Source organism: Carex rostrata, chromosome 1 (genome assembly GCF_964058835.1).
Source record: "Carex rostrata chromosome 1, lpCarRost1.2, whole genome shotgun sequence".
NCBI classification, from domain to species: Eukaryota; Viridiplantae; Streptophyta; class Magnoliopsida; order Poales; family Cyperaceae; genus Carex; species Carex rostrata.
In genome coordinates this window covers 18801616-18823521 of record NC_135918.1, presented here as the reverse complement: position 1 = coordinate 18823521, position 21906 = coordinate 18801616, and the positions used below count along the sequence as shown (strand labels likewise).

General features: G+C 34.3%; 2 protein-coding genes and 1 pseudogene across 4 annotated transcripts; 1 reads left to right on the top strand and 2 right to left on the bottom strand.

Moving 5' to 3' along the window:
* The first annotated feature begins 8708 nt into the window (after positions 1-8708).
* Positions 8709-11847, top strand: LOC144572131 (uncharacterized). The gene has a single exon (XM_078321589.1). It carries the CDS (start codon positions 8709-8711, stop codon positions 11760-11762), a length of 3054 nt encoding a protein of 1017 aa, XP_078177715.1. The 3' UTR covers positions 11763-11847.
* An 863-nt stretch (positions 11848-12710) lies between these two features.
* LOC144562565 (uncharacterized) lies at positions 12711-15208 on the bottom strand. Of its 2 annotated transcripts, none has more exons than XM_078311760.1 (6): positions 14944-15208; positions 14787-14862; positions 14460-14519; positions 13752-13784; positions 13300-13356; positions 12711-13030 (listed from the first exon to the last, which is right to left on the bottom strand). In XM_078311760.1, exons 1-6 carry the CDS (start codon positions 15147-15149, stop codon positions 12938-12940), a joined length of 525 nt encoding a protein of 174 aa, XP_078167886.1. In that variant the 5' UTR covers positions 15150-15208; the 3' UTR covers positions 12711-12937. The 2 variants fall into 2 exon arrangements, with proteins under 2 accessions (XP_078167886.1, XP_078167893.1); XM_078311767.1 differs by having other exon boundaries at positions 14787-14856; positions 14944-15207.
* Positions 15209-18153: 2945 nt separating this feature from the next.
* LOC144562550 (receptor-like protein 39) lies at positions 18154-21505 on the bottom strand (annotated as a pseudogene). The gene has a single exon (XR_013514147.1). The product of XR_013514147.1 is annotated as a receptor-like protein 39 (transcript).
* Positions 21506-21906: the final 401 nt, after the last annotated feature.

Below are 21906 nucleotides of genomic sequence, written 5' to 3'. Positions count from 1 at the left end.
ATATTAAAATGTGCTTGGAGACCGAATTTTGTATTTTTTGGAATTTTTTTACTATTTATTAAGATGGTTTGAAAATCACTATTTTTTATGCAAGAATAAACTGAACTTATTTAAGAGCATAAATTATTTCCAAGTTTTCGAAATTTGCCTGTAGGTCTTTTTATTATAACATTTATACTGTTTCGAAATGAGCAGAAGTAATCATTCCAAATTAAAAATAGCCACCCACATTACTTTCTTAATCTTCAATGACGACAATTGATCAATCTCCAAAATGAACATGAGTTCAAAACAAGAATATATACATAAAGTGAAGTCCAGTAAACATGACTAATTCTTACACTAAATTTACCAATATACAAAAAACTATGAATTTAATCTAAGCACATACCAAAAGCACCACATTTATCAATATAAACAACATATATTTATACAAAAAACTTTGAATTACATTACACAATTTGTCACATAAACAATATTCTAACTAAAAAAAATATGAAAATACAACAAAAAACACTAGATCTGAGACTTATTTATACATTTATATGAACAATGTCTAAAAAAAAATGTATGATTAAATAGTACAAAATAAAAAATTAGAAATATGATACTTAATCGGAAATTTTAATTCAAATTTTGAGGCTCTTTTCTTTGTTTTAATCGGCTAAAAAATATGGTTCGGTACTAGATCAGGACCGAATAATCAAGTAAAAGTTGCACCACTAGTGGAGGTCCTTAATTTTCTCAAGTGACCTAACAACAAGTCATGAATCAACTTAACTCCACTTATAGAAATTTAGCAATATTCAATAGATTTTCCACTAATGCTTAAACTAGTGGAGGTCCAATATTCGTCAAAGGTTTAGTAGTTTTAAATGAACTTAAGTTTTTCTTCTAAGGCACAAAAAAAAAAAAAAAGATGCTTTTGACCGTTAGATATATAGTGGACATTGCCGTCAAATCTACTTTTTCCCCCACTGACAATTGATTTTTTTTTTTTTTGAAAGGTGACACAATTACTGGAGCAAGAAAATGTTAATTTAGTTATTTTAGTTTTGTCAATCCAATTATTTTTTATGTGATATTGGACATAGCACAAGTAGTATATTTCTGGTACTGTCTATATTTGATAAATGATACTGTATGGTATATATCATATGTATTGATCGGGTAGTCATGAGTATTAATTATGATTTATGGAATGATATTCCATTACCAACACAATATAGATCAAACTGGTCACACTTACAAGATTCCTGATTGATATATCATATGAGATATGATACCATTGATTATGTTATGAGATAATATACATCAAATCTAGAAATGCATATTATGTTATGAGATAATAGTATTCAACCTACAACATAATTAAAATTTGATCTAATCTTCATGGTGTCTATCATTTTGATTTGGATAGCTGGCCTTGTTTTGATCGATCACATTTGATAATTTTGTACTGGGCTAGAAACTTGGAGCAGGCCTAGTTGGTTAATTTTGGGCCAAATTGTAGGTCAAATTTTATTTTAGATCTATTAAAAGCGACATTGATTATATGTGTTATCTAATACAAATCTGAACTATCTACATCAGATAAAAGAATATTTTAACTTTGACCTTTGATTCTAGAATCAATGCTGTTGGGCAAGCAAACTATGAAGGTCTAATTAAGTTCATACATGAAAATTACCAAAAAATAATATACAAGCAAAAAAATACAAAAGAAATATAGGGATGGTGATGTATAGGCCTATTGGGCCAAATCAGGCCACTGCATGTTAATTGATCTAATAATAGGCCACAATGTGTCAATTGGGCAGTACATATTTAAGCATATATAGTCTCGGGCCTAATATTACTTCTTATTATGGTCTTGTAGAATTAGATGGTTCAAAAAAAATGTGAATGCAGCAAATTACTACAAGATAAATAATTAGATGCAACATCATTAAGTGGTTACCTCCTAATTAAAGATCTGAAACAAAGGAATAGATTGAATAAAAGGTATTCAGTCAGCATGTACAATCTAGCTAGAGATATCCAGACAATTTTAATATTTAATTTATATAGTGGTGACCCCGCAATAAAACGGGCTAGTTTCTACAACTTGCTTTTCTTTTATCTTGACATAAAACGATATCTTTTATATTTGACAATATCCAATTATTGTAAAAGCTGATGGAATGCTTTTGCACAAACTTGGAATGAGCTTTCAAACAAAGTGGATAACTTTCTAAAATATACTATATATATATATATATATATAGAGAGAGAGAGAGAGAGATGAGTTACGGTGAGTTGCGAAGTAAAACGCGTTTCTACTTCATGTTATATTTTTATTTTGAAAGTCCAAACGACCGATCCGAACCGTTAGATGTTTAATCCATATTGAAATTTTCTTGGAGACCAAATTTTACATTTTTTGGAATTTGTTTACTATTTATTAAGCATTTTTGAAAATTGCTGTTTTGTTGTGAACAGTAAAAAACAGTAAAATTTTTTGGACCATCAGGTCAGCGACTTTCAAAATTGCTTAATAAATAGTAAAAAAAATTTCAAAAAATGTAAAATTTGGTCTCCAAGCACATTTCAATATGGAGAACAAGATGAATGGTTCAGATCGACATTTTGAACTTCAAAATAGCAAAATATGAGTGTGAAGTAAAATAGTCGCTTTACTTCGCACCTCACCGTAGCCCATCTCTCTATCTCTCTATATATGTATATATATATATATATATATATATATATATATAGAGGTTGTCTAAGATCAAAGTGGTAGTTCCTGAGGTTTGGTGCTACAAATTTGTTTTTCAATTTTCAAAGTTCAAATTGTCGATCTGAACCGTTCATCTTGTTCTCCATATTAATATGTGCTTGGAGACCAAATTTTACATTTTTCTGAATTTTTTTGCTATTTATTAAGCCACTTTGAAAATCGCTGATCCAACGGTGACTTCTAATTTTAATGTTTTGTTAAGCCACCATTGGATTAGCGGTTTTCAAAGTGGCTTAATATATAGTAAAAAAATTCAGAAAAATGTAAAATTTGGTCTCAAGCACATTTTAATATAGAGATCAACTTGAACGGCTCGGATCGACATTTTGAACATTGAAAATTGAAAAACGAATTGGTAGCACCAAACCTCAGGAACTACCACTTTGATCTTAGCCAACCTCTATATATATATATATATAGAGAGAGAGAGAGAGAGAGAGAGAGTGGCTAATGTGCTTCCATAATCACTTGGCCCGAAGTGCTGCCACCCCATTTTCGATTTTTCAAAATCCAAACAGTCGATCCGAACCGTTCATCTTGTTCTCCATATTAATATCTGCTTGGAGACCAAATTTTACATTTTTTGGAATTTTTTTGCTATTTATTAAGCCACTTTGAAAATCGCTGATCCAACGGTGGCTTGCCAAACAGTAAAATCAGGGGTTCACCGTTGGATCAGCGATTTTCAAAGTGGCTTAATAAATAGCAAAAAACTTCCAAAAAATGTAAAATTTGGTCTCCAAGCAGATATTAATATGGAGAACAAGATGAATGGTTCGGATCGACTTTTTGGATTTTGAAAAATCAAAAATGGGGTGGCAGCACTTCGGGCCAAGTGCTTATGGAAGCACATTAGCCACTCTCTCTCTCTCTCTCTATATATATATATATATATATAGAGAGAGAGAGAGAGAGAGAGAGAGAGAGAGAGAGAGTAGAACCAGGGTGTTCTTAAGTTCACCAAGCCCTTTGGTGAATTTAAGTGTAAAACCTGTCAAATCGGCTTTAAATAATAGATCAGAACCGTTGAAATCCGCCTGTCTTACGATTGATGCGTCTACATGTGAAATTTTTAAACATTTGAATTAATTTCGTATAAAGTCAATCGGTCAAAATTAGAAGGTTAATAAATTAATTTTAATTCATTCATTTTTTTAACGTTTTTTGACCGCTTGACTTTGTACTAAATTAATTCAAATATTTAAAATTTTCACATGCATGTAGACGCATCACTCGTAAGGTATGCAGGTTTTAACTGTTCGAATTCGTCATTTGAGGCCGATTTAATAGATTTTAGACTTGAGTTCACCAAGAGGCTTGGTGAACATAAGAACACCCTAGTTCTACTCCCTCTCTCTCTATATATATAAGTTGGGCTATTGTGAGTTGCAAAGGAAGTGTCTTGTTTTACTTCACATCCATAATTTTTATGTTTTAAATTTCAAAGAGATGATCCAAACAGCTCAACATGATATCCATGTTGAAATGTGCTCGGAAACCAAATTTTAGAAAGTTGTCCTTGCAACTCACCATAGCCAATCTCTCTCTCTCTATATATATATTTATATCCAAATTAAAATATTTAAAAGAAATAAAAATAATTTTTGGTATAGTACGTATATAAGACATTAAACCTAATTACTATGAACGCACATTGAGTTCCCGTTCAAAAAGCAAAAGACCAATAAAGTTGTGCTTGTCTTTACACTTTACCATTACTCTCTATTTTGTCACAACTTCTCTTTGTCGACCAACTTTAACTTTATACATTGCTAAGCGTTTCCAAGTCAAGGTAGACATATTTACAATTTATAACCCAAAACAAAAATAAAACTGGCCGAATGCTTTCAAAATCTTAAAAGTATCGTGACCGTGGCTTGCAATAGGGACATATTATAAGAGGAAAAAAAATACATATTTTGTGTTCCAAAGTAATTTAATTGCACCAATAACAAAAAATATTATTTCTGTTTTGTTTTGATGGGTGGAGGTTTCAACAGATATTTATTCTATAAAGAGTTATATTAATTTGAAGAAATGATTATAAGCACAATTTTTGTATGAAATGGTTGGTGGTCAGAGAGAAGAATGATTGATCAAACCCATATTCCAATAGCTTATTATTTACTTCAACGTGTTTTGTTGTAGAAACTCTAGAACGTTCTCACAGAGACCTCCTTTCACAGTTTGTGCGCGCTGCAAGTGTATTTACGGTTGTTTTGTAATTACAATCATTTGTAAACTAACACTTGTATTTATTTCTTCCTTCACTTGTTACTCAACACAGACTTTATTAAAAGAACAGACACATGCATTTCAGTATAACTCATGCATTTTGGTGGCCATCTGGAAATATAAGGATATGTTATTTGCAAATACTACAGGGTGTTCCTCGGAAAACATGTACTACACAATTTTTGACTTGGTTAAAGTTTAAGTTATTACTGGTAAAGAAACTTGTATAAAGACTGAGGAAACAAAGAAAACCTTTAAAGAAACCAAAGTGAAACGTAAGCATCATGATTCCTTTTAGATGAAGCTTTGATTTAAAACTCAGTTCAGTTAGAGGGTATTATCATTTCTTCTCTCTTCCTACTTTCTAAATATGAAATTGTCAGGCTGGAAAACAAGACCTGACTCGAGAAATCGTGAAATCAGACCAGACAGGAAATACCCATTTTTTATTAATGACCTAAAAAATAATGAAATTAACAAATTTTCCCTCAAATTTTTTTATTTTTTTTCAAATCTGCCCTGACCGCCAAACATGGGGTGGTCAGGTTTTTCTACCAAACCGCCTCGCGTTGGGGCGGTCAACTTATTTATTTATATTTTTTGACCAAACCGTCCAGGGACGGGGCAGTCAGCTATTGTAGTTTAGTGTTTTGTTTTTTTTTTAAGAGAGATCTTAATATTTTCTCTAAAATGAGAAATGAAAAATGAAGATTATTTATTAACTTTTAAATTGGAGATTATATCAACTTTCAATGAAGATCATTGGCGAAATTAGAGTGACTTGAAATTGTACTACACGCGCTATGAAATTGACATATGTTGCAAAGGGGGTACCATACGACAGTAGATATTCGACTGAGTTGTGATTTATAGCTAGGAAGAAGTTATTTGGGCAAAGGTATGTCAAAATTAGGCATTTTTTGATGCCTTACAAACCTTATTGGATTAATGGTCCAAACATGTTTCTATTAGAAATATAAGTCCGAATATCTTATAGATTTTGCAATTGGCTTTTTATTTCCTTTTAAATTTTATGTTCCAATCCCAGTAGATTATGTCACTACATAAATCAAGCTTTAGCTTTAGGCATATATAGGCACGAGGAATCTTGTCATTTGTGCGATGCCTTCGTATTTATCGAAAACTATCCCAACATATTCATGAAAAGAAAAAACTTAAGAACTAATATTATAGAAATTCCCAGTGAATATGATCAGTATAAACATTAATTGTAAATAAATACTCAAAACGGAAGTTATTAGAAAGAAATGTCAAGATAAGCAATTTTATTAGTATAAATTTATAATCGGCCTATATTATAAATATAAAAATTTGGATATGGTGCAAGATGTGTAGCAATCTCTGGAGCAAGTTTAGTGTGTACGCATAAGTCATAAAGCATCATTTGAATTTGGGATCATAAATTAAGCCGCATGACTTTATTCGTCTTTAGTTATATATGTGGACATATTCTAATCTCTTCGTGGTCCAATTTGTGCCAAAATAATAAAGAGCCTTTCTTGAGAGAGACAAAAGTAATAGGTAAATTAAATCAAAATACCAATATTCAAGTTTATAATTTCCAGTTTCATGATCGGGGGATTCCATTTAATTTAGTTTATAATTTTGTAAATTTCATTATTCCTGTTTCAATTTCACTCAATAAAATAAACCTGATGCTAGATACTTAATCAGTCAATCAAATATAGAATCCTCCATAACATCATAAATTTTTAAATTTGAGCCTATAATATATTTTAAATCTTTATTGTTGTCCTTTTTCAAAATTCACAATGTTACATAAGATCTCTAAAAAAAAAATTACTGTAGTTGACCACCTCACCCCTGAGCTGTTTGGTCAAAAAAATAATTTGACCGCTCCAACGTGGAGCTGTTTGGTAGAAAAACCTGACCACCCCACATTTGGGCAGTCAGGGCAGATTTGAAAAAGAAAAAAAGTCGAGGGCATATTTGATATTTTCTTTATTTTTTAGGGTATTAATAAAAAAATTGGCAGGAAATATCATGGAATGTGAAATATAATATTGAACAGATGCAAAAACCCTCTCTATGAGAAACCACAAGCAGCAAAACCCGAAATGACTCTATATAACCTGTCATTAACCCAAAACTCAACTTAATCGAAATAAAATATCATGCACCGATCTTGCCTTTTGCTGCATCTCAGCTAAATTTTTTACTTTTAACAGTGTATAGTAGCATAAATTGTTTTGTAAATATTTCACACCTTTTTCAGTGCAAGGAGACCTGTTCTATTAATGTGGATAGGAAACAAGCTTTCTGAACAGATAGTAGGGAAAGCTTGTGCACATCAATTATATTGAAAGGGACTTAATTTATCATTCAGATAATACTGTCAAGTAAATAACTGAAGAGTACCTTTGATGGTCTTCTTGAGTAGGAATGACCCAATTAAGTCAATTGAAGTGTACCTTTCATGGTCTTCATCACTGGGGTTGGCTCAAGTCAAATAGTCCAGACAATGTTCACATTTTAAGGGAGCTTTATCTCCATGGTGTACATATCTTGGAGAATGGAACCTAGCTAATAGACAACTCAAACAATTATAAAATGCAATTAATTAAAGACTAAGGAAACATTTTCATATTAAGAGTGACATCACATTACAATTATTATGAAACTTATTCTGAAGAAAACAACAGACCTTGATTGTGAGAATTCTTTCTAAAAAAATTAAATACAAATTTGCTAAAGACCGAGTGAGTCTTCGCATGCATTTCTCTTTCTTGTAACGCACCTTTCAACATATATCTTTCACATGCATTTCTCTTAATTTGCTAAAGACCGAGTGAATCTTCGCATGCATTTCTCTTTCTTGTAATGCATGCACCTTTCAACATATATCTTTCACATTACAAGTGGGTTGGCGCAGACTGTGAGGCCCACTAAAATGGTAATTAACACACTAATAAAGCCGATCAAAGCTAATAAGAAGGTAACGCACTCATAAAGACCTCTGTTGGCTCCCAATTTACATAATTTATGACTAAATAAACCCACTCTTAATACTTTTTGTTGGAAAACGTTACAAAAATGTCACTAATTTTGATTTTTTTATTATTTAATTAATGATTTGTTTTTCCGGACAATTCCTTTGTAATTTATACTGTAAATGTAACTGATATTATAGCTTGTCATGTTCAGAACAATATGTAGAACACAAAGAGTGAGTCTATAATACTATCCATATCACGGATTGATCCGTAAAATGGATCAATATTTTTATTTTCCTTAATGCTCGATCCGAACCATTCAATATGATTTTCATATGAACATGTACTTGCGGACCAAATTTTATATTTTTTAGAATTTTTTTCACTGTATTTTGGATCTAATATTTTCAGATATAAAGTGATCTTCTACCTATTTTTAAAAATAGTAAAAAAATATCAATTGAAGTGTACCTTTCATGGTCTTCATCACTTGGTTGCATTTTCTTTGGAGTGACCATTAAGGATCGTCAAAAAGAAAAAAAGGCTGGATTGACCCAAGTCAACTGAAAAGTAGTCAAGCTGATGCTCTAAATGACTTTGTCAGTCAACGTGTATGAACAAATTACATGTACTGTTTACATCTGGGTTTCTATATATACAAATTAATTTCATAATTAATCCACCATTCACTACTCTCCTGCTGTTTCTACAAGATACAAATGGATTTCGCTAATTCTTGGCCAAACTCTCTACATTTGTATTTCTACACTCTACTCATCATCCTCACATCTCTTTTGCTCCCCTCTGCTTCTGTAGCAACAACCAATGTCTCATGCCTTCCTGACCAAAGCTCTTCCCTTCTCCAACTCAAAAGAGACTTCTTCTACTCTGATCTTACCTCTTGGCAACCCGGAACAGACTGTTGCCATGGCTGGGAGGGAGTGTCTTGCGACAAAGCAACTGGCCATGTCACTGCTCTTGACATCAGCAACCGTAACATTTTGGGTTACCTCAATGCCGCAATCTTTAATCTAACCTCGCTCCAACACCTCAACCTTGCATACAACGACTTGTCACAAAACCAGATTCCAACTAATGGGTTTGAGAAGCTAACTATGCTTACCCATCTCAACTTGTCCAACACAGAATTCTTTGGTCAAATCCCAATTGCCATGGCCAACCTCACAAACCTGATCTCGCTTGACCTTTCAAATAATGATTTGAAACTGCACCAACCAAATCTGTGGATACTGGTTAGCCAGCTTAGCAATTTAAGGGAGCTCTATCTCGATTATGTTGATATCTCTGAGAATGGAACCGAGTGGTGCAGAGCTCTGTCTGAGTCGGTCCCCCACTTACAAGTTCTCAGTATGGTTAGATGTAATCTGTCAGGCCCCATTGAACCTTCTCTTTCCCAACTTGGTTCCTTAACTGTCCTTCACCTGAGTGACAACAGTTTGAAAACCCAGATTCCTGACTACTTTGCTCAATTTCCATTAAAAGAACTCCTATTGGATGGTTGTCACCTTGAAGGGATGTTTCCAGATGAGATTTTTCACATTCCAACATTGACCAAGCTTGATCTATCATTTAATGGAGAGCTATTTGGGACTTTACCTAATTTTCCAATCGTGAGTTCTTTGGAGAGCTTGGTTCTCCGTTGGACCAACTTTTTTGGTAGCATACCAGCTTCAATTGGCAACCTCAGAAATTTATCTGAACTCATTCTTTCAAATTGCAACTTTTCTGGTCAAATACCCTCTTCCTTCGAGAAACTTGGTAAATTACCAAGTTTGTACCTTTCCAATAACTCATTCTCTGGCTCAATACCCCCAAGTTTGTTTTCTCTACCAAAGTTGGTAGAACTATATCTTCAGCAGAACAGGCTCTCAGGCCAGTTTAGACTAAAAGAGTCTTATTTTCAATTTTCTCCATTGATTGAGCTTGACCTTTCTGAAAATCAATTGGATGGACCAATTCCCTGGCAAATATTTAAGTTCTCAAATCTGCAAACACTTGATCTAAGTTGGAACCAATTTAGTGGACCAATTCCAAATTCAATAGTTTGGCTCTCTAGTCTAATTACTCTAGACTTGAGCTCAAATAATTTTAATGGGACATTTGACCTTAACTTACTTGGGCACCTCAGCAACCTCACCTGGTTGTATCTATCAGATAGTCAACTATCTCTGGAAGAAGTATCAGATGAGCAGCTGCCATTAGCATTTGCACAAATCAGAGGATTATATTTAGCATCGTGCAACCTCAGTCAAATACCTCGATTACTGAGAAATGCAGGTCAATTGGTTTATGTTGATCTCTCAAAAAACCAGTTGCATGGAGCTATACCAAGGTGGATATGGAAGAGGAATTTCCAGGAGGATTTTCGTTTTAACCTGTCGCACAACATGTTTACTAGTGTAGAAGATCCATGTTCTTCCCATTCTTGCATGTGGTTTGACACCATTGATTTTAGTTTTAACAAGCTAAAAGGGGCGGTCCCACTTGTGGGTGCTGCTCAATTGGACTATTCCAACAATGAATTCTCAAAAATCCCATCCAACTTGACACTCCATTTGGACTATTCCTACAATGCATTTCTCAGTTTATCCAAAAATATGCTAACCGGAGGAATCCCATCTTCAATTTGTGAACTAAATCTTCTCGCGCTGGATCTATCGTACAACAACTTGAGTGGATCGATTCCTTCATGTATCATAGGCAATCCAGACATGGAATTCCTGAGTTTAAGAGAAAACAAATTTTCGGGAATACTATCTCATCACATAAACAGGTCTTGTGCACTCGTCATATTGGATTTGAACAACAACAATCTTGAAGGCAATTTGCCTAGATCTTTAACAAAGTGTAAAGATTTGGCACTCCTTGACATAGGGAACAACCACATAGGTGGCACTTTCCCGTTTTCACTAGGGAAGCTTCCAAATCTCCAAGTCATTGTTCTAAGGTCCAATAGATTCTATGGTACACTAGAATTTCCTTCAAATTTTGGAAAAATGAATCCTCCTTTCCCATTGTTAAGAATAATTGATCTAGCTTCAAACAACTTCAATGGAAGTTTGCCACCACTCTGGTTCAATATTTTCAAGTCCATACATAATTTATCCTCGGATGCAATTATTGGTGGAAGGATATTTATTACACTGATTTATTTTCGAATTGCTTGGATCTCTGTTACTATCACGGATAAAGGGGCACAAATGACACTAGAGAATAACTTACCTAATTTAATGGTGTCTATTGATTTATCAACAAATAGATTCACTGGTGATATTCCTGAGGCGATTGGTGAGCTCAAAGGAATAAAAGCGTTAAACCTGTCACATAATGCTTTTACTGGATCCATCCCGCATCGACTTGGACAATTGACGCAAATCGAGTCACTGGACCTTTCTTGGAACCAACTCTCTGGAGAGATTCCGCAGGAACTAATCTCCCTGAATTTTCTATCCTATTTGAATCTCTCATGTAACCATCTGGTTGGGGAAATCCCGCAATCTGGTCAGTTCCTGGCATTCGAGAATTCATCGTTTGAAGGGAACCCAGGATTATGTGGTGTGCCATTATCTAAACTGTGCAATGTTCAAATCCCTGGAAACAATTCAACCTCTCCTTCGACAAAGCCTGCCAAGAAAATGACTGCAATTGTTCTCTTGTGCCTTTTCATTGGATTGGGTTTTGGTACCGGATTTGCGATAGCAATTGTTATCCCGGTAATCAAAAGAGCAAGAAATGCACCTGCAACTCGTTAGGGATTAGTACAACTATTCTCCTATTTGATGTTATATATATTAATATCTTTTTTCTTTGTTTTCTATCTATCTTTCGATCCTATTTTTTTGTTTTTTTTTTTCTCTTTTTATTCATGTTTGCTTGTGAGAGGCTCTAACAGGCGTGTATTACTCTTACCATTTTATGTGTTTGCTTGTAAAAAGTGGTAATTGGCTTGTATGATTCTTACATCTATATTATGTGTTTGCTTGTAACCATAGTGACAAATGAAAATAATTCGGTATTATACATTGATTTCAGAATACAAAATACCTTCAGTGTCAAATCTCAAAAATAAAAGGTTATCCATGCAAAATTATATATTAATTTTTATTAAAGGACTCTTCAGAAAAGCATTCTAAAAAGGAGAAGACAACTTGAAAACGCGTCTCAATTCTCTGCGTCTTACTTTTTATCGCTGCCAAGCCAAACCAAGCAGCGAATCTTTCCGTATAAATCGCGTTTAATACGTGAAACTCGTAAAATTCACGAATAATATGCGAATAATTCATTTAATTCGCAAATTAATGTTTTATTCATTGATAGATTCATAGAGCGGTCAAATCCGAATTATTAGCGAAGCTTGTTACTGTGCTTGCAACCAACAAATTTTATTCAAGTTGTATGTGTTTGTATGTAAATAGGTACAATTGGTACCTTATAATGAAGTCAAAAGCAAAAATTCATGGTAAAAATAATACAATACATATATTTTACATGCAACAACAATGCAAATTATTATATAATTTCTGCAGAAAATTCTACCTCTATCTATAATTTTAATGGAAACATTCGAAACAATACAACCAGACAAGTACTATGTGCAACAACTCTGCTGTAAATGATCAAAAAACATAATTTGAACACAAATAATGAGCAGGACCCCTCATTCCAAATTAAAAATAGCCACAATTGATGAATCTCCAGAATAAACACAAGCTCTCAAACAATAATATATACACACAAAATGGGGTCTGGTAAACATGACTAATTTTTAAACTCAAAATTTTAAAATCATAAATGACAGGCTGAGATGTAAATGATGAAGTAGGTAAAAGATAATTAAATAAAATTACACAACCATGCATTTCAGGTACAAAAAGGAATGAAAAAGAAAATGACTACTGTGAGATCAATGAAAAACACAAACAGAAAATTAATCATAGCTAGCATTGAGAAATTTCAAAAGTTCATTTCGCTTGTTCTCTGCCTCTTTGTCCTCCTTCGTTTTATCCACCTTCAGCAAAATCTATAACCATAACAAATTTAACAGAAACAGATAAATTATGACTCCAACAAATGGTCAATAGTCAGGTCCAAAATAATCCATGTATTATTTTCATTTTTAAGGATTTTTTATGAATTTAAAATTTTGGGGGGTACAATTAGGCTTTTGCTGGGGACATAAAATTATTTTTAAATTACTATTTCCAAATGATTTCCTGTACCCTTAAATAAACAATTAGAAAACATGAGGATATAAGAAGAATTGCAGAGGAGATCAATAAAATACCATACCTTTTTACCAGAAATAGCACTTCGCCGCACGCCTTCGTCTTTGTCATGTCCCAGGAACTGTACGGAAAAATAGCACTTTTTTTAAGTTAACAACGCAAATGAGTTGATTAATTTGAACAATAATATATTTTAAAAGTTTCTATTTTATAATTTGAACGATAGAGATAGGCATCATTTGTCATTTGTTAAACTTAGAGTGCACAGAAGAGGGTAACTTGAGACTGACTTAGAAGTAATTAAGAAAACCTACTGCTTGTTTCCACAATTGAGGGTGCATAAAGGCCTATACTGGTAAGATTGAGGCTAAATTACACTATATAGGCTAACTGAGTTTGAGTTGTATGCTTGACCTCAGAATAGAACAAGTACAAATTAAGACTAATTGTAGAACAGAAACATTTTTTTCTTAATTATAACACATAGTGGTGCAGAGAGAGAGGGAGAGAAAGAACCTTGGAAAGTTGAACTGGACTGCTCTCTTTTCTCTGTGTAAAGCTCAAAATCGCCCAAATAGCAACAAAGAAACAACACATCGACCAGGTTACCCGTTTAACAACCCCAGCTCCAATTTTCAAGAGCCACCCCAAAAAAGGAGCACCAAAAAAAATATATAAGTACCACTATTTAAAAGAAACTACAGAAATATCATTACTATTCTGTACTTAGTACAATTAAAATAAATTTTAATTCATTTATGCATGACAAAAAAAGGCAAAATTAGAGCAAGAACTAAGAAGGTCAATATTTACGCAACAAGAACATTTTTAATTACCGCAACTTAGTGGTTAGATGTCAATTGCAAACATATTTGAGGAAATTTGGTGGTGAATATAAAACTGAGTATTGTTTTCAAATGGTCCCTCAGCTTTCATATATTGCGTGTGAGGTAGACTTCTTCTTTGTATGCATCAAGTATGCATTTATTTATGTAACAAAACAATTTCCTAGTTATTTTTGAGGGTACATATTCTTCTTTAATATACTATATTGAACAACAGAGCTTCTTGGTATGAAATCCATGTACTTATTGCAGAGAAAATGTGTATCTTTTTTTAAAACTTCAATCCTACAGAGTTCTCTCAGCATGGTATAAATACAAATCATGGGGCAGCAAGACAGAAAGAAATCAAATTATAATTTACAGTAATATGATAGTTCACCTCTTTCTCTCTCTTGTGCCGTTTATGGTGACTTGACTTTGTTTTCTCTCTCTCCTTTTCCTGACATGAAAAAGAAATCAACAACAGGGTTATAAAATGGATTAGAGTATATATTACTACAGCAGTTACCTGCCAGGATCAATACCAGCAAAGTACTGGTATAGATCTCTGATGTATGACTACAGCAGTTCCTGCCAGGATCAATACCAGCACAGTACTGGTATTGATCTCTCAGTATGACTACAGAAGTTCATGTCAGAATAAATACCAGTACAGTACAGTACTGGTATTGTTCTCTGATGTAAAAACCATAGGAAGTATATCTACCTTCTTGGATCTCTGATGCCTTTTACGCTTCTTTCCACGACTCGAAGATTCATGCTCACTATCAGATGAACTGGCACTAAAGAGATTTCAGCACAATTTATTTCTAGACACAAGTCAATCAACTAACAAGACAAAAACCATGGAAAAGAGAACGAACCTGTGGCTATCAGAGAAGGAAGAGGAAGAATCGACTGGAGATCTACGGCGGCGGTGGCGGTGGCGGCGCTTCTTACCTGAGCGTTGATCCTTGCGCGCCTTGAGGGAGGATTCCTTGTGGCGGCGCCTCCTCCGAGTTGATTCGCCAGAGGAGGAGCTGGAGGAGGAGGAGGAATCGCTGGAGGAAGCTGTCGAAGAAGCAGCCATGGCGGCCACAAAGAGAGAGAGAGAGAGACAAGAAACAGAGACGATCTTGAAGGGTTCGATCGATCTCCAATCAGAAATAATAAATTGATTATAGGTCTTGATTTGATTTGGACTGGGCCTTCTAGAAGGGTGCGATCTCTGGTCAGAAATAATATATTCTATTATGGGCCTTGACTTGGTTTGAGCTGGGCCTTTTTTGCTGTATATTGAAGGGTGAATTGTTGTGGTGTCTTGCACCAGACACAGTAAATAAGGCGTGGGTTGGGCTTAGAATTCGGATCAGCCCAGGTACCTGACTCAAGCAAATTGGAAATGGACGGTTCCGAATTGTTATTTTAACTTGGCACGAATCTCAAAGCACAAATAATACTGTTCCCGTATGCCATCTCTGAATAGGTACCGTTTTGAGTTAATCTGAACCGTTTGTTTCAATTTGCTCGAGTTAGATAACCTGGGAGGATTCAGATTCTTGGGCTTAAAGAGTATCTCACGTGAAATCCAGATAGAGATATTAAGAGAATTAGTTTGACTTAAAAGAACACATTACTAAATATAGACAAAATTTAAAAACAAAAATTTGTAGTGTATCCAACAAATTTTTTACATATTCAGCATACCCATAGAAATTTAACATAATTTTTCCATCCATTTCATTCATTAAATATTTTATTTAATTATTTTAAAAGTTAAATTAAAGAATATACCCTGTGGAGCCATTGTTAATTCGCTGAAGCTTCGAGGGCAGCTAATCAAATCTCTCTTCCTCTCTCTATACTCAATTTTGTCAGACAATTAGTTAATCAGTATTTATACCGACTGTTCAAAGGATTTTGAGTTCAAGAGAGATGACTTCTCGGAAGCATAGTGATAACCTAATGATTCAGGAATATTTAGCAAAGTAAACAAATTGTAATTCAGGAATAATTCGAGTATAATTCAAAATTATACATTGAGTCTGGACAGAAGATCGTAGTACCACAAGAGGAAAAAAAATTGTAGATAATTAGTAAAATTCAGAAAAAAATCATAAAATTCGCAAATAATTCAGAAAAAATTTCAAGGAACCGAATAATACGTGAATTGATTTTCCAACAGTACAAATCCAAACAATTTGCGAATCTTATTATTATGCTCGGAAGAGCTATAACAATGACAGAGTGAGCTCAAATCAAAGTGTAAATAACAACAAGACCGGTGCTGATTTGGCCATCTATGTACAAGTTCGGTGACCTTCCTTTATCTTCCTTTAGTCCTTATTCCACTCTAATTCCGCCGAACAAACTTGGTCCTTAGTCAGGATTAACATATCTCCTAAAGAGTCTCTTAGTTGTTTTCTTAAGCCCGCATCTCATGTGCCTTAAGAAACAGTCGGCTTTAGCGTCTCCTTAGAGCACTTTTTGATAACTTTTGGACCTAAATGCCCCTACTCCTTAAGGAGCACCTGATTCTTTTCAATATTTTAATATTGTCTTTCTCTCTCTCCCACCCAAAAACCCAAGAGCAAAATAAAACTCTCTCTTCTCTCCGGCGAAATCAATAGTTCTCAAGCGATGATCCCGTCAATCTAACACCACATGCAAATTCGCACTGCGAAGAGCTCTCTTTTGAGATCCCATTTGATGGGTGTTCTTTCATTCAATCTCTTCATTGTGAGTAGCTATTTTCTGATGTGAATAGTTTGTATTGCTTGCTTGTGTTTTTTTTTTTTTTCCCTTGGTATTTCTCTCCATTTCAAAATCCAGTAGGATATCCAATTTTACCTCTGATTTTGATTTGTCATTTCCTTGGTTTGTTCTTGTACTTGAATTTCAATATAATATTTGAAGGTTGAACTTATACACAAAATCATAAAAAAAATAATAATAATCTTGCGTAGATTTCAATTGATTTTTCTGTCCGTCAATAGTCATAGTGGAGACTCAGATTCCGGATTTAAAAGTGATTCATCTAATTTGTATACAATTTTATAAGAACCCAGAATCTTGAGAGTATTATTGTTGTTTCTTACAATAACTCATGACTTAGAATTCTAATACTCTGAGACTGGTACCAATTGTAATTTGTGTCTTAGTTTAGTATAAAATTGGATTTTCTAAAGTTTTGAGACCACTTGTACAGTTGTACCAGTTGGTACAAACTGAAAATGTGGACTGGTACACTATGATGGAAAATCAAAGAATTTGGTGTATTTTTGAATTTTGTAATCAATATACTAAGTTGTTATTTAACTAAATTATTGTAAGCTTGCTCTCAGTTTTTAATATCCATAATTAATCAATCTAAGCTCTAAATATCCATAATCAAGTAAATTAACTAAGTAACAAACGAACAAATATGAAATGATACTTATCATTGTAAAAGAATTCACTACTGAGTTCAGCATATCTGACAAGAAAAAAATAAATGAGGGTATTTTGGTCTTTGCATCTATAACACATATTTTGATCTTTATTCTTAATCCTACTTTCAAAAGAACAAGTGTTCCTTAACAAAGTTTAAAATTTTAATCCTTCACCTTTAAGGAGGTCATGCCGAACATGGCCCAAATTTTATTTTCATAACTCTATGTATGAACTTGGTATTAAGTCTGCACAATCCATTAGTGCTAATTCATCAGATAGTGAGCATGAAGCATAAAAAGCATCAGAGATCAAATAAGGTATACATCCTATGTTTTTTAGTCATGTTTACCAGAATATGTTTGAGTTTAAGAATAAGTCATGTTTACTAGACTGCACTTTATGTATATTTGAATTCAAATTATGTTTCTAATTATCTATAGCAGATTTGTTGTACATTGTTCGAATGCTTCCATTGAAATTTAAATATGATAGTAGAATTTGATGCGGAAATTATTTATAATTACTTAGCATTATTGCTGCATGTAAAATATGTGTATTGTATTATATTCATTGCCATGAATTTTTGCTTGACTGCGTTTTAAATTACCAATTTTGCCTACTTACAATCTGGCAAGCACATATAACTTCGAATAAATTTTGTTGGGTACAAGCAAACATATATATTTTACAACCTCTTACAAGCAAACACATATATACCCAAACCCTCTGAAATTGTACTCATTATATATTAAAAACAAAAATAAAGATGTTAATATATGAAAAACATCAAATAGAAGAAAACTTGTACTAATTATATACCCAAACCCTCTGAAAAGCAAGCACTCTCATTGTTGATGCACAAACAAATCCCTAACGAGTAGTGCGTGATTTTTTTGCTCCTTTTATTACCGTGCTGGTAATTGCTATGGCAAATCCGGTACCAAACCCCAATCCAATGAAGAGGAACAAGATAACAGTTGTAGTCATTTTCTTAACAGGCCTTGTAGAAGGAGAGGTTGAATTGTTTCCAGGGCTTGTGACATTGCACAGCTTAGATAATGGCACACCGCATAATCCAGGGTTCCCTTCGAATGATGAATTGTCAAATGCCGAGAATTGGCCAGATTGTGGGATTCTCCCGACCAGATAGTTAAATGAGAGATTCAAGTAGGATAGAAAAGTCAGTGAGACTAGTTCCTGTGGAATCTCTCCAGAGAGTTGGTTCCAAGAAAGGTCCAGTGTCTTGATTTGCGTCAAGCGTGCAAATTGATGCGGAATGGATCCAGTTAAAGCATTTTGTGACAGGTTTAGTGCATTTATTTCTTTGAGCTCTCCAATCACCTCAGGAATATCACCAGTAAATTTATTTGTTGATAAATCAATCGAAATCATAAAATAAGGTAAGTAATTCTCTAGTATCCTTTCTTCCCCTTTATCCATGATAGTAACAGAGACCACGTAATTTTCAAAGTAAGGCAGTGTACCAAGGTGATTACCAAGAAAATAGTTATTTGCATTCAAGGTTAAATTTCGCATGGACTTCAAATTACTGAACCAGAGTGGTAAACTTCCATTGAAGTTGTTTGATGCTAGATCAATCATTCTTAACATTTGGAAAGGAGAATTCATTTTTCCAAAATTTGAAGGAGGGTCTAGTGTACCATAGAATCTATTGGACCTTAGAATAATGACTTGGAGATTTGGAAGGTTCCCAAGTGAAAACGGGAAAGTACCTCCTATATGGTTGTTCCCTATGTCAAGGAGTGCCAAATCTTTACACCTTTTTAAAGATCCAGGCAAATTGCCTTCAAGATTGTTGCTGTTCAGATCCAATATGATGAGTGCACAAGACCTGCTTATGTGATGTGATATTATCCCAGATAATTTGTTTCCTTTTAAACTCAGGATTATCATGCCAGGACTGCCTACGATGCATGAAGGAATCGATCCACTGAAGTTGTTGTACGATAGATCCAATATGTTAAGACTTGGTTGACACATTGAAGATGGGATTTCTCCGGTTAGCATATTTGTGGATAAACTGAGGAAAAATGTTTGCTCCAAATAGAGCGTATAGTTGGATGGGATTTCTGTGAATTCATTGTTGGAATAGTCCAAATGATAGGCACCCACAAGTGGGACCGCACCTTTTAGCATGTTAAAACTAAAATCAATTTTGTCGAACCACACGCAAGGATGGAAAGAACATGGGGGAACAACTTCTACACTAGTAAACATGTTGTGTGAAAGGTCAAGCATTGCTACCTCAGGAGCCATGAATCTCTTCCATATCCAGCTTGGTATAACTCCTTGCAACTGGTTTTTTGAGAGATCAACATTGACCAGATCACCTACATATCTCAGTAATCGAGGTATTTGACTGAGGTTGCACGATGCTAAATCAAGTTCTCTCATTTGTGGGAATAGTATTGGCAATTGTTCATGTGATACTTCTTCCACAGATAGCTGATTATCAGATAGAGACAAATAGGTGAGGTTGCTGAGGTGGCTGAGCAAGTTAAGGTCAAATGTTCCATTAAAATTGTTTGAGGTCAAGGTAAGAGTAGATAGACTAGAGAGCCAAACTATTGAATTTGGAATTGGTCCGCTAAACTGGTTCATACTTAGATCAAGTGTTTCAAGATTTGAGAACTTAAATATTTTTGAGGGAATTGGTCCATTCAATTGATTTTCAGAAAGGTCAAGTTCAATCAATGGAGAAAATGGAAAAGAAGACTCTTTTAGTCTGAACTGGCCAGAGAGCTTGTTGTTAGAAAGCTTTAGTATTTCCAAACTTGGAAGAGAACAAAATTTCTGGTATTGAGCCAAAGTATGAATTATCAGAAAGGTCCAATATTGCTAATTTACTGAGTTTTTCCATTGAAGAAGGTATTTGTCCTGAAAAGTTGCAAGCTGAAAGAACTAATTCAGATAAATTTCTGAGGTTGCCAATTGAATCTGGTATGCTACCAGAAAAGCTTGTCCAATTGAGAACCAAGCTCTCCAAAGAACTCATGATTGTAAAATTTGGTAAACATCCAGACAGCTCAAAATTTTGTGATAGATCAAGCTTGGTCAATGTTGGAATGTGAAAAATCTCATGTGGAAACAACCCTTGAAGGTCAGAATTCTGCAATTCGAGATCTTTTAATGGAAATTCAGAAAAGTATTCAGGAATATGGGTTTTCAAACTGTTGTAACTGAGGCGAAGGACAGTTAATGAACCAAGTTGGGAAAGAGAAGATTCCATGGGGCCTGACAGATTACAAAAAACCATACTGAGGACTTGTAAGTGGGGGACCGACTTAGACAGAGCTCTGCACCACTCGGTTCCATTCTCAGAGATATCAACACCATCGAGATAGAGTTCCCTTAAATTGCTTAGTTGGCTAACCAACATCCGCAGATTTGGTTCATGCAGTTTCAATTCCCAAATAAATTTCCAATAGTTGCATGAAAGGTCAAGTGAGATCAAGTTTGTGAGATTGGCTATGGCAATTGGGATTTGACCGAAGAAATATGTGTTAGATAAGTTGAGATGGGTAAGCATAGTTAGCTTCTCAAACCCATGAGCTGGAATCTGGTTTTGTGAAAAGTCATTGTTTGCAAGGTTGAGGTGTTGGAGCGAGGTTAGATTAAAGATTGCGGCACTGAGGTTACCTCGAATGTTGCGGTTGCTGATGTCAAGAGCAGTGACATGGCCAGTTTCTTTGTCGCAAGACACTCCCTCCCAGCCATGACAACAGTCTGTTCCGGGTTGCCAAGAGGTAAGGTCAGCGTAGAAGAAGCCTCTTTTGAGTTGGAGAAGAGAAGAGCTCTGGTGAGGAAGGCATGAGACCTGTGTTGCCAAAGCAAAGGGAAGGGAAAGAGATGAGAGGATGATGAGTAGAGAGTAGAGACACAAGTGTAGAGGGTTTGGCCAAGAATTAGCAAAATCCATTTGTTGGATCTGGTAGAAAGAGCAGGAGAGTAGTGAATGGTAGATTATGAAATTAACTTGTATATATAAAAACCCAGCTGTAAACAGTATATGTAATTTGTTCATGCACCTTGACTGAGAGAGTCATTTAGACTACTACTTACCTAGTCTTCAGTTGACTTGGGTCAACCCGTTTTTTTGTATTTTTTTGAAAGCTTAGTGTTTTGTCAAAACCAGCAATGAAGCAATTTTGGCTCTGTTTTACCAAATTGCATATACTGTTCCTTTTGAAAGCCTTTTTTTGAAAGCTTGGTATTTTCTTTTTGACCAGTCTTATTTTTTTTTTTTTGAAAGCTTGATATTTTCTTTTGGGTGACTCCAAAGAAAATGATCTACGACAAGCATCATTAGCAAACTAGTATACAACTATCAATTAAATTTGCAATATAAATTACAAACAAATTGTTCGAAAAAGCACAACATTAAATAATAAAAA